This window comes from Mustela lutreola, chromosome 3, assembly GCF_030435805.1.
Source record: "Mustela lutreola isolate mMusLut2 chromosome 3, mMusLut2.pri, whole genome shotgun sequence".
In the NCBI taxonomy this organism is placed as follows: domain Eukaryota; kingdom Metazoa; phylum Chordata; class Mammalia; order Carnivora; family Mustelidae; genus Mustela; species Mustela lutreola.
The window spans coordinates 142,449,895-142,463,311 of NC_081292.1; the positions used below are offsets into that span (position 1 = coordinate 142,449,895).

General features: G+C 39.2%; 1 protein-coding gene across 12 annotated transcripts in view; it reads right to left on the reverse strand.

The window, feature by feature from the left end:
• The window catches only part of RAPGEF4 (Rap guanine nucleotide exchange factor 4), a 301,768-nt gene that overhangs the window by 37,175 nt on the left and 251,176 nt on the right, over positions 1-13,417 (reverse strand). For 10 of the 12 annotated variants that reach the window (XR_009351882.1, XM_059167024.1, XM_059167023.1 and 7 more), the window contains one exon: positions 12,349-12,427. Coding sequence is in view for 9 of the 12 variants with exons in the window: in XM_059167024.1 (XP_059023007.1) it covers positions 12,349-12,427 (79 nt within the window). In the remaining 3 variants the exon portion in view is untranslated. Of the gene's footprint in view, positions 1-945; positions 11,437-12,265; positions 12,428-13,417 lie in introns of those variants that run through there. The other 2 variants (XR_009351885.1, XR_009351884.1) reach the window with 2 other exon arrangements.

Here is a 13,417-nt window from a genome sequence, read left to right on the forward strand (position 1 = left end):
TATGTGATCAAGAAAGATTTTAGAAGAGGCATAGCATTTGTTTTTCACTGATTTATAATAGATCATACTGCTGACAATTAGTTCATGGAACACTTTCCTCTTTATAACTAACCCTGTATCTTGCAGTAGCGTACCTTAGTTAAATTCTACTTTAGAGTCTTGTGACAAAGCATTCTTCCCTTCCTATCAGTGAGCAAACTGATGGTAAAGGTGCACAAATGGCCAGGATCACACGATGAGAGTATGGAGTTGGTTTTGACCAAAACTCCTAATTCCAACTAGTTCTAATTACACAACAGCCCTCTCTGTCCTCAGAGCTGGCTGCAAGACTGGCTGTGCCTTAGCTTATGACCATGACCTCAAAGGCTCAGTAGAGAACTGCCTAGTGGCAGTGATGTACTTGAGAGCTAAACCTGTAAAGGGCCTTTTCTAAAGGGACTATAAATAATCATGATCAAGGTAAATGACAGAACCTTAAAGCAAAGGTTTACTGCATGTAAATGGGTTGCAAAATGGCTTTCATAAATTGAGCACGGGATTCATAAAAAAGAAAATTGCTCAACCTGTATTACTACAATTCTCTCTGAGCTTACCATAAAAAAAAAGGGAAGAAAGATCACTTTATGTGAAAATTATTTCTTTTCTGATTAACCCTTAGGCCTCTTGCTTCTAGCACACATAACTCAGTTTTTCTTTCCAAAGAACTGCAGTGTAGGCACAACATTTTATCACTCTTTTGGGGGGGGAAGGGCTAGCAACACAATCTGGCATGTGGTGGGCACCAAGTAAGTTATTCTTGACTGAATGAAAAATGTGTGCAGGTTCACCTTAGAGTCAGTCAGAGAGAGGGAGAGAGAGAGATTGAGTCTTTCTTACTTGCACGAGGCTGAGGTGGTTTGAACTATCAAATTTGCTATCAAGCAGATATAATGCTAACTTTCCAGGTTATCTTTTTTTTTTTTTTTTTTAAGATTTTACTTATTTATCTTTAGAGAGAGAGAGAGAGAGAGCAAGCAGTGGGAGCAGCAGAGGAGGTGGGAGAGGGAGGGGAAAGAACCTTAAGTAGACTCCGTGCTGAGCACAGAGCCTGATATGGAACTTGATCTCAAGATCCTGAGATCATGACCTGAGCCAAAACCAAGAGTCAGAGGCTTAACCAACTGAGCCACCCAGCTGCCCCTCCAGGTTATCCTGACTTGGACTCAGGAAACAATGTGAATACTTGTGACTTGGGTACAGTGTTACCAGGAGCACACGTGAGGCTAATCTATAAGGCTTTAGGACAGGACAGTAAATTTACGTTATCTCTGTGGGTCAGGACTTTGTCTTGACTTCTTTCCTCCGGGGGAATCTGTCTTTTTTCTACAATGAAAGAACACATGATTGGAAGGATTAACATGGTAACACTCTAAACCTGCATGGAGCTTTATAGTTTATAATAAATGTGCTCCATGTGCTGACATGATCATGTAACACTCTCTCTAAATACTTACAGATGAAACTGAGAGAAGGGATCTGCCCAAGGTTGTTCAGCAAATAAATGGAGGGTTGATAAATCCAGACAGGGCCCTCTCCATTGTCATCACCCCCATTCCCCAACAGTGACTGGATGTTAGCGCTTGGGTTCATGAAATTATTGAGAATGATTGCATCTGGGAAGCAAAAATCCTGATGAGAAAGAGATTTCTTTCCTTCTTTCTTTCTTTCTTTCTTTCTTTCTTTCTTTCTTTCTTTTCCTTTGCCTAAGCTCTAAGTTTCCCAGAGCTGATGAATACCTAAACCAGAGTTGAGTGTCCTCTGCTCTTAATGAATAGCTCCACAGGCCCCTGGGATCCAGCAATGGCCAAATCCACAGGGATTAGAATAAGGCTTGGTTTCTTTTCTCAAGAAAGTTAAGTGTTTTTGCCTCTGGAAAAATAAAAGGAAGCACTGAGTTGTTTCATAAAGTCTCCCTTTCCCTTTACAGATGTTACTGGAGGTGGTAGTGATAGTACTTTTATAAGCTGAATCCAGGCATATGCTCAAGAATTCTGCCCCTCCACAGGCAACAGATTGTTCCATTCCAGAACAGTCTGTTGAATCAGATTCTCAAGGGACACAGAGAAGACTTTATGTAATTGATGATACCTGAAATGGTTATAGAGGATGTGTTGGGGCTTCTGTTGATTCCCATAACACTTTCCCCAGGTTTTAGAAGATTTATGTGATTTATTTTTAGATTTTATTTAACATTTACAAAAAAGATGGAGAGAGGGGAAAAGACTATATTCCCTTCAGACAGCAGCTGGGGGCTAGGGGTGGGAAATAACATCCCACCAGGTCCCTTGTCTCAATATGATGTAAAACAATTAAACCTAAAAAGAGTAACATTTCAAATATAGTTTGTTCATAAATTCAAACACAACAGGAAGGTCATAGAAACCATTACCTTCTTTGGCTAGAACCAGAACAACCCATTAACCACTTGATGGAGAAAGTCTCATGGGAATACAAACCTGGCTCTTCCCCAGGACAAGCAACCATTTAGAAAGGATGATCCATGGAAACCACATACATAAGATACTTTTCCCCCCAACATAAGATACTTTTAACCACACTATATGAAATATATACTTGGCTAGTGTCTATGTTAAGTGCAGTTAGCAGAGAAAATAAATTACATCACAATCCTGTGATTTTGTCAAATGATAAGGACATACATATATTAAGCAGGGCCATGACTCCTGATATCATGACGGTTGGGTTCAGGAAAGAAGCAATATGGCTGCTTGAATTTATGGTGAAAAAGACACAGAGAAATAAAGTGTTAGATAGAAGTCTGTAAGAAACAATACAGGAAATAACAAGTGTTAGAATGTGGAGAAAGGGGAACCCTCTACACTGTTGGGAATGTGGGTTGGTGCAGCCACTTTGGAAAACAGTATGGAGTTTCCTTAAGAAATTAAAAATAGAGCTACCCTGTGACCCTGCAGTTGCACTACTGGGTATTTACCCCAAAGATACAGATGAAGTGAAAAGAAGGGCCATATGCACCTCAATGTTTATAGCAGCAATGGCCACAGTTGCCGAACTGTGGAAAGAACCAAGATGCCTTTCAATGGACAAATGGATAAAAAAGATACAGTCCATATACACTATGGAGTATTATGCCTCCACCAGAAAGGATGAATACCCCACTTTTGTATCAACATGGATGGGACTGGACGAGATTATGCTGAATGAAATAAGTCAAGCAGAGAGAGTCAATTATCATATGGTTTCACTTACTTGTGGAGCGTAAGGAATAACATGGAGGACATTAGGAGAAGGAAAGGAAAAGTGAATTGGGTGAAACTGGAGAGGGAGATGAGCCATGAGAGACTGTGGACTCTGAGAAACAAACTGAGGGATTTGGAGGGGAGGGGGATGGGGGGTTGGGTGAGCCTGGTGGTGGGTATTATGGAGGACACTATTGCATGGAGCACTGGGTGTGGTGCATAAGCAATGAGTTTTGGAACACTGAAAAGATATAAAATAAAATAAAGTGAAAAAAAAAGTCTGTAAGAGAATCTAAAATTACTTACATTTTTATCTTAAATACAATTAAGAAAAGGCCTTAATAGTCAATGTTGGCCAAAGTCATCACTGACACACTGAGTGGATTTCAGATGATTCACAGAATCACAGAATCTGTGAGTTGCAAAAGCCCTTTGATTGTATCTCTAACGCCACAATTTCAGAGGGTAAGGAAACTGAGGTAGAATGAGTTTAAGTGTTTTTCCAAATCTACCAAAAGAATTCTTGATATTAGAACTCAGTTCTCTTATCTCTCCCCAGGACATTGTTTACCTGTCTCTGTTGGCACATTTTGTCTGATATTAACATTTCTTTATGCTAACATGTATTATGCAGCAGACTTAGGGGATTTGAAGTTTATCGGATAATGGGGAAATCAGTCTGAGATGCGGAAACTGATCCCAAAAAATCCACAAAGAAGACAAAGCACATACAGGAAATCAAGAATTAATTGCTGCAGCTGCCTGACAATCTGATGGTCAGGAAGGCATAGGGTTCCTAATGTCTGAACTAGATCCTCTCTGCCATAGTTCCAACTAGTACCTCTTGATTTAGAAAGCGGCTTGGGGGTGACTGGCTGGCTCAGGAGGCCGCACATTGGGACTCTTGATCTCGGGATTGTGAGTTCAAGCCCCATGTTAGGCATAGAACTTACATAAAAAGAAAAAAAGCAGTGACTCACCACTATTAACCAAACATTTGTGAGGTTTCAAATCCTAACTTGAGGTTTCTCTTGTTATGGTAATAAGATTTTTCACCATCTGGGAACATTAAATCAGAATCCTTAACAGCAGAAATGGGAATCATAAAAAACTTCAAATGTTTGTTGATTGACTGGTTACCTTAATTCAATTACACTGTTTGGAGTACTATATATAACACAGTTTTCAAAAACAGACAAACATCATGTCTCCTTAAAAGCTTTATCTAAATTATCTGAAATTCTGTTTTGTCAAGATGTCAAATACAGGGGCACCTGGGTGGCTCAGTAGGTTAAAGCCTCTGCCTTCACGAAGCTCAGGTCATGATCCTAGGGTCCTGGGATTGAGCTCTGCATAGGGCTCTCTGCTCAGCGGGGGGCCTGTTTCCTCCTCTTTCTCTCTCTGCCTGCCTCTCTGCCTACTTGTGATCTCTGTCTCTCAAATAAATAAATAAAATCTTAAAAAAAAAAAAAGATGTCAAATACAGATCATGGATACATTCTAAGGACGTTCATATTCAATGTCATCAGGAACTAGGTCCACACAAGTACCAGATATCAGGTGCATCTTTGAAATAGAATCTTTTAATTACGGGGTATTTAATCTATAGGAACACAGACTCTCAGAATGACTGAATTCTTTGTCGAATTGGACCGGTTCCTTCGGCATCACTCAACTGACTGAGGACAAACTGAATGTTTTCAGTGTGGATCAGGGCTGAGGATCTGAAGAGGTGAAGGCCACGGTGTAGGCTACAGTCTTTCTACCCTGCCAACAGCTGGCTTAATATTCCATTGAGTCATTTTCCTCATGCCGGCTGTGCCGTTCAAACACTGTAATTATTTCATATATTTTTACCTAGTTATTATCTTACTCACCACAGGCACCTGTAATTTTTCTGTATTTTTTTTTTACTGCTCATTTACTTATTCTTAATTCAGCTAATAATGGTTCCACATATTAAAATTATCATGGAGAAAGTAAGTGAAAGCCTCCTAGGACGGAGAGGCGGCAGATTCATTACAGCTACAACAGGGAATAAAATATTATGTATATTTTTTGCAGTAAGTACATGCTAATTATGCAGCTATTTATAAAACACTTATCAACATTCAAACTGATACCCTTCAATGTTGTTGTTTTTTAAGCCCTGCTTTGCATACAAGATCGCTGCTTGTAGCCGAAAACAAACTTTGGGGGTCATCTGCCCACTGACTAGACAAAGCATTGGTATATCCTTTACATGATGCTAGATTCCTTTCATGGTGGCACAATAATGCATTTATATGGGGCACTATTTATAAGGGGCTTGAAGGTTTATAATGTACTTTCACACACAGAGCCTCATTTGATCCTCACATCCACCTGATGAACTGGGCAAGACAGGTATAATTACCCCTATTATACAGACAGGGTTCAGAAAGGTCAAGGATAATTGCCAAGTACTACAGCTTGTAAGACTCAAGTCTTAAACACAGGTCTTCTGACTTCAGACCTTGTGCTTTTCCCACCGTGTTACAGGGTCTCTTTACTACCCTGCTTGCCTTCGTGGAGCATCCCAACATTCTGGGCTGCGAATCTATCCCTTCCTTCACGCAATATGTGCTTGGAAGGCAAGTTCTCGAATCAGACCACCTGGGTTCATCTCCCCGCTTCCCTACTTACAAACGTGAGGCCGTCGGACAGTTAATCGGCCATTTAGAACCTCAGTCTCTTCATCAGTAAATGTCAGAGGACTGCTGTTACAGATGAGCTGAGACAATACTGGTATACTATACAGAACAGTATCGCAGACATATTAAATGCTCAGCAAGTGTTAGTCACCGTCATTATTATTGGTCCGCCCCCTGGAAATAAAGTGAAATCTTTTAAATGGGTGGTTTGGGAACTTTCCATGAGACCTGGCCTCTCTGGGTTTAACTGTAATGCTATTCCCATCACATCAGCTGCTCCTGTGTCTATGTGAGCCTATGAACTTGAAATTCCCAGGACCACTCTCTGTGTTGTCATTTTTCTTTATGTGCCTCCCATTTTCTTGCTTGGAACTTTTTTTTTTTTTTTTCTCATTGATTTTCAGAATTCTTTGCATTTTTAGAAGCCTCTTGTTCTTGGCTATTCTTTTTAGTCTTAACTCAGGGGCTAGTATTCCCACCAGAGAAGTAGGATGTGGACTAACAACCCATTGCTGGGTTCAACCCACTACTATTCTAACACTTGCCAGCAATGGAACTTGGGTAAAACGACATACCTCCTCAGTCTCATCCCTTCATGTAAAAAGAGTACGCATCCCGTGGTGTTGATATGAGGCTGAGAAATGGGTATAAAATACTTTGTAGAATATCTGATAACACCGTCATTTTCTGAGAAAGAGGATGCATCATATCATGATTAAAGCAAGTCTTCCTTATTGGAAATGAAGTCTTAAGTTGCATATCTGCAGAAATAAATTGCACTGAGAGTAGCATATGGATTAAACACTTGCAGAAACAATTGGGGGACTACAATGGTAAAATTTGGCTTCAACAAAATTTAAGCTGACAATTTTCCTTAGACATCTAAATAATATTCCTAAAAACTTGGCTTAATCTGGAGAATAAGAACCCGATGCTGTTTTGTAAATCATCAAGAAGAAAAGCAAATTTTGAAAAAGGTTCCTCCTAGGGAACCTCAGTCAACTTCTAAAGAGAATGTCCCAGCTCAATTTGACAGTGAAATAAATGATGGAGGCCCTGCCTTTTCAATAAAGGAAGCTATTGCGTTTGCTATGTCTCTGTATAAGGGATACAATATATAGAGAAGTAGTTTTAGCTGAAACTTCGTAGCAAATCTGTATTCTCCTTTTTCCTCTTTGCTTCAAGAAATGAAATGAATTTTTTTCCATGCCAAAAGCAGAGAATTTGTGTATACTAAGCCAAAAGAAATTAAGACACTAGGAAAAAATATTTGGCCAAAATTATTGCTGTATTTACATTTTTATGAATTTAAATATAAGCCATGATCATTCAAGATGCTTTCAGCTGTAATGACAATCTGTCCCGAGTCACAAAGACTTGTATTTGTTGACATAACAAGGAGTCTTCGGCAAGGTAAGCTGCAGGGTTGGGCAAGTGCAGTGATGCCATCATAGAACCATTTTTTTTTTTCCTGACTCTCCATGCATTTCAGCTTTGACATATGACTTATTCCCCTACTCATTGTAGGAAGGCCATCACTGGCAACTGGGGCTATAGGCTTCCTGTTCTCTTTCCTAAAGTTTGAGAAGCCCCAGAACATCTCTCTTTGAATCTCAGTCTACTTTGGGCCTGCAATACGAGAACAAACCATGGCCAAGGGCAGCGTGTTACAGAGTAGCTAGACTGACCCACTGAGATGGCACTGATGACAAGGACAATGTCCCCTGCAGTTGGAATTATTTAGGGCTACATGGAGTTTCTCTAAACATTTGCCAGGATGTGTGTGATCTTAGGTGCTCTCTTGGCTCTATGTGTCTTGATTTCTCCCACATGTAAAATGAAATAAATATCACACTAGTCCTTTTTATGTCTCACATGTGGGGGCTGGGTGCTGGAAACATAAAGTAAATGATACGAAAAATGCTCCAAATCAAGGACATAGTTATTAAAATTCAAAATAATATTAACTTAGTTGTGATCACTTACTGAACTAAGGCCTACATGGATTTGTAAAAAAAAAAAAAATAGTCTAGAGTTTAATCATAAAACACATAATTAAGACAACAGGGGAGCAATGCTGTAGTAAACATCAAAAGCATTAAAGCATTACTTACTCCTTGCCTACTTTCAAAGTAATGAAATGATCTTACATGTGGGCAAAGATTGAGCTGGAAGGATGTTGATTCAGCCCATTGTATTTGTTATAGAAAAAAAAATTTGAAAAAAAAAAGTAAATATCCAATAGAAAGAGGCTAAGAAAATAAACTACGACAAATCTACCAGATAATATTGTGAGTTAATGAAAATGATAGCATGTTTTTCTCATGCATCTGCGTCACCTTGTTGCCCAGCACTATATGACACATTGTGTTTAATAAGAGTTTATGGAACTGGTTGGAAAAAAAAAGATGTAGGCACACCTGGGTGGCTCAGTGGGTTAAGCCTCTGCCTTCGGCTCAGGTCATGATCTCAGTGTCCTGAGATCTAGCCCCACATCAGGCTCTCTGCTCAGCAGGGAGCCTGCTTCCCCCTCTTTCTCTCTGTCTACTTGTGATCTCTCTGTGTCAAGTAAGTAAAATAAATTCTTTAAAAAAATGTAGTTTCATTTATATATATAAACATACACATACATGTCTGAAAAGATACCCACAGCATGCTATTAAGTGAAGAAGAAAATATTATTAAAAAGCATATACAACATGATCTCACTTTTATAAGATATCTATACTTTGAAAAAAATTTGCAGAGAAGTATTTAATGGCAGAGAAAGCTATTCATAAAATATTTTTTAATGACAAAGTACACAGAATTACTTATAGTATGATTCTCTTGTTATACTTAAAAATATAAAAGAATTAAAAAAAATATATATATGTATCTACCTGTGAAGAAAAAAGACTGGAAGGATACATACCAAAATGTTAACAACGGTAATACCTGACAGGGTTATAGGTAGTTTTATTTTCTTTTTTAAAGACCAGTGGAAAACTCTACTGAATTTTAAGTGCAAATCTTAAAAAGATTCAAGAAACTAAAGATGAAAAGTACAGAAATTGAACAAATATAATTTTAAAAACTCATTAGAAAGCACTTGTATTCATCAGGTGAAATCGTGTTCCAAGCATATCTAATGAATAGAGATTTTTCTCTCATTAGCGTATAAAAGGCCTGAGATATTAATGTTAAAGAGAGTTCTACCATCTTCCTCCGCGCTAAAAGCAAAATTGGAGGTGACATACAATGTGGATTAAGGACAGAAAAAGGTGTCAGTGGCTCAGGGCTCAAATCTTTTCTGTACTAGTAATTACCTTTCTCTGAGCAAATCATAATTTTTCATTATCCTCGTTTATTGATTTGGAAAAAGAGCAGTGACAGTACTGACTTCTTCGTAGGGCTGCTAGGCACAGTCACAGATATTAAGTACTTTGAAAAGACTCAGCCAAAGCAACTCACTTTAATCCAAGTGCTTTAATGGAACGAGGTTAAGTATTTTACTCTCCCTTCTCTCATGTTAATAATATGGGGATCAACCCACCAGCTCAGCTTTACCTGATTTCTCCCTGTGGCTGGTGCATGAAGTGTTAGCAGTTTATGGGTACTAGTTGTTTGGTCTGCTCATCACCTATTTCTCCATTTCCTCTCTTTTTCTTCACAGACAAGCTCTGGGGGACTGTTGGGAAAGTGCTTTGCCTTCCTTTGACCAAGATGTCAGCAGGGACCTGAGCTAGGCCAACCCGACCCTCCTTCCTAGGGATGTGGGAATCAGCCTAGGATGCTTGGAGCAGATTTGGCCCCAAAGCAGGTCTTTATTTCTTGCAAGGCCCCTTTTGAAAGCCTGGGCTCTTCCAGGATCCCTTCAATTCTCTGAGTGAACCCAAATCCCTCTGAGAAATTCCTATATTCTTTAAGATAGTCACAGTTGGTTTATGTTACCAATGACCAAACAAACATAGTCTATATAAGAAGCCGACATAAGATGTTCCTACAGAAAAAGGGGAACTAAAAATTGAGTCCTCACCATAATATAGAAGCACTGCCATGATCTTCAGGGACCAAGCCCTTTCTGTTGGCCAGCCTGCAGCAGGGTAAGCCCCTGGCATCCCTGGGATACCCTCCCTCGGTCGGCATCACATAACAGCAATTTTTGTTGGAGGCTCTTGTTCCCATCTAAGGACTAGACATGTTGTCCAATATGGCAGCCACAAGCCACACATGGCTATTTAAATGTAAATTAACAAAAATTAAGTAAAATCACAGATTCTGTTCCTCAGTCACAGTAGCGAATTTCAAAGCTAGTGGATCCTGGTCTAGCAGAAACAGAATATTTCTATGATTGCGAAAAGTTCTACTGAACGTTTCATATATTTGGTTTCAATACGTTAGGCCTACTTTGCTTTGAGTCAACTGAAACACAGATAAACATGTATCCTGCAATGCATTGTCAAGAAATGTTCTTAAACTCTAAAGGATAAGCTCTTAAAAAAATAATATGTGGAGAAAAAAAAGTGACGCACTCCAGGCTCAGAATCCTATGACCTGGATGAATCCTGACGCTGCCACTTGCCTTGGGTATGTCACCCCACTGTTTCTGAGTCCCAGAATCCTCATTTGTAAGACAAAGCTAATACTAACCCAGTAGACACCTGGAAGGATAAATATGGGTCAATGTTGTTAGCAAGATACCTAACACAGAGAGTTGGTTCAAAACAGAGCAATGAAGAGAATCTAACTTCTCGTAGGGCCAAGTACGAAGGAGGTGATCTGAGGGCACTAGGTACTTTAGAAGACACCCAGCTATCCTGGATTCCCTCCGTCTACTGAGAAAAGAATCGGGATCAGATATCATAGGCCTCCCTTGATTCCACTGTTCACCTTCCTGACTTTCTCTCCTCTACCTACTACCATTTTCCCTACACCTCCCGACCTGGACATAGCATGGACTTCCCCTCTAGGAACTTCTGTTTTAAAAACAGAGATCAGTGATATGAATATCCTCAATCAGCTCTAAAGCAGAACAAGCTAATAAATGAAAGCAGAATTTGCAAAAACAAAGACTTGGGGTTTCTACTTGTAAAGATGGCATGATGTGGCCCGCTATATTCCCTCACTCTTCTCTGCATTTTGTTGGCTTAAATCTTATTGATATGCTAACTGTTGGAAAAAAAGAACTCAGTGGTGGTTTTTATTTTTCCTTCTAACAAGTCTCAAAGGTCTAATAACGATTACCATGTGTGGATTAAAAGAGCACAGAGAGATCCTGAATGTGTTAACTTTACTTGAGAAAAACGGAATATAAGCCAGAAAGAATATATAATGTATGTGAGTCTCATTAAGCTGTCATTACTTGGAAAGATAGTTTCCAGGCAAATAAACACCCAAATCTCACTCTTGCAGTTGCTTCTGAATAACATATTCAACTCAAATCTCCCATCCTCACACATTCTGTTGACTTCAAAGAGAATTATGAGTGAACAAGAAAATGAGAATCAGGTAGGGCAATTATAATTCTGAAAAAGAAAAACATGCAACATTGATTGGATTGCTCAGAGGAAAAAAAAAAGCCATTCTCCTTCAATAGATTTAACTACTCAAAAAGTCAAAGTGTTTTGGGGTCTAAATTTTTGTTGCTTTAAATATAAAGCAGAATTGGAAAATATATTTTCCCATGACCCCTGAAGTTGAGGGTGTAACTCAATAACATTCACCGTTTTTATTCAACCTGATTTTCTGGATGCTCTCTCTGTGCCAGATACCATGTACTAATTGGTCAATTCAACAGACTATTGAAAAGCTGCCCCAAACAAAGTCAGTGCTCCAGCTGCCCAGGGGAACTGCCATTAGAATTTCCAATTTTGTGTGACTTCAGTCAGTGTGACAATAATAAAAATGGCAATGAAGGAATACATTTGGTTTCTGGAGGACAGGGTGGAGTAGGACAGGTGTGAAAGAAAAGCTACCCCATTATGGTCACCCATATTTATGCGCAAAGGGATTAATCCTGGACCTTGGAAGAAGAATGCAGGCAGGCCCCAGGTCATGCTGTCAGGTATCCTGCAGAGGTAAAGTGTCTGTTTCCAAGGTCAGGGAACTGTCCCTACTCTCTAAGAATTCTCTAAGAATACTCTTCTCCATAACTTTCTTTAACCTACCTCTCAGTTATGTATCACCTTCCTGAGGTAACTTGGCTCACATTTCTCTACACAGGTAACGGGGAGGAGATCCTTACAGCACGACCAAACCTGCTAGAGAGGGCTGGTGTCTACACTGGGGGGAAAATTGTGGGTGTTTCAGTTTGACAGTGGTGGAGAGCATGACCCTGCCTGGGCTGTGACTTACCTTCAGAGAATGAAATGAGATAATGACCAGATAGATACGAGGTGTCTTCAAGGGAATAGAGACTTCAAACCACAAAAGGATATTGGGCCACCAAGGCTGGGCAAAGCTGGGTATTTGGCATAAAAACACAGTGCATCATAACAAAGTCATTTAAAACAGAATCTACAGAAAAGCAGAGCAGAAAAAGAAATTAGGTTTTTGCAGAAAGCTTTAGAAAGGCAAGAGTATCTATTCATTTGTTCTTGGTCGATGGTTCTTCTGCGTTGGCTTGGGGGATTTGAGTTTGACTGTACATAGAGGTACTACATTTTAAAAATAATAATGTTCACAAGCTTGAGATCAAAACTCAACGTCTTAGGACGGTGAACAAAAAAGTACAGTATTTTAAAGAGACAGTGCTGGTCACCTTAGCCACAATGCATATTTTAAAAATACCTATAATTAATGAGCTACCCATGGGCATTTCCACATGTGCAGGATTCACATATGGTCCTTTCTTTGTCTACCTTACACCATACATCTTTTGTCAACATCTGTTTTCCTTTATGTCTTTTCTACCCCTTGTTTCCATAGGGAGCAATGAAAGATGAGTGGACAATGGAATTCTAGAAAAAGGAGGCGGTAAGAGCAGAAAGTTGGTGAGGGAAACAAAAGCAGGGGGAAAAAAAGGACAAGATAAAGGCTAGGAGTGGGAACTGCAGCAAAACAAAACAAAAAACAAAACAGAAGCTCTCTGACACATTTAAGATGGTAGCTGAGATCTTTGTGACATTCATGTCACTTTTCAAATAGAAAATGGTAAAAAATGTACAAATTTTAATTGAATATATTAGATTTCCAAAGTCTATACTTTAAATGATCTTACAATTTAAAAATTAAGATATAACTGATATGTAACATTGTGGAAATTTAAGGTGTACAATGTGTTGATTTGATATATTTACATGTGACAATAGGATCATCACTGTCCTGTTTGCTAACACCCTACTAAGTCACATGACGACATTAGACTCATTTACATGTAACTGATGAGTGTAATCTCACACTGTCCTCACTTGGTGTTACCAGCTATTTTAGTCCCATTATTCAGTCCCAGAGAAGACACAGAGAAGTTGCCAGACAAGCTATATGGAACTTTCCCCCTTAAGTACA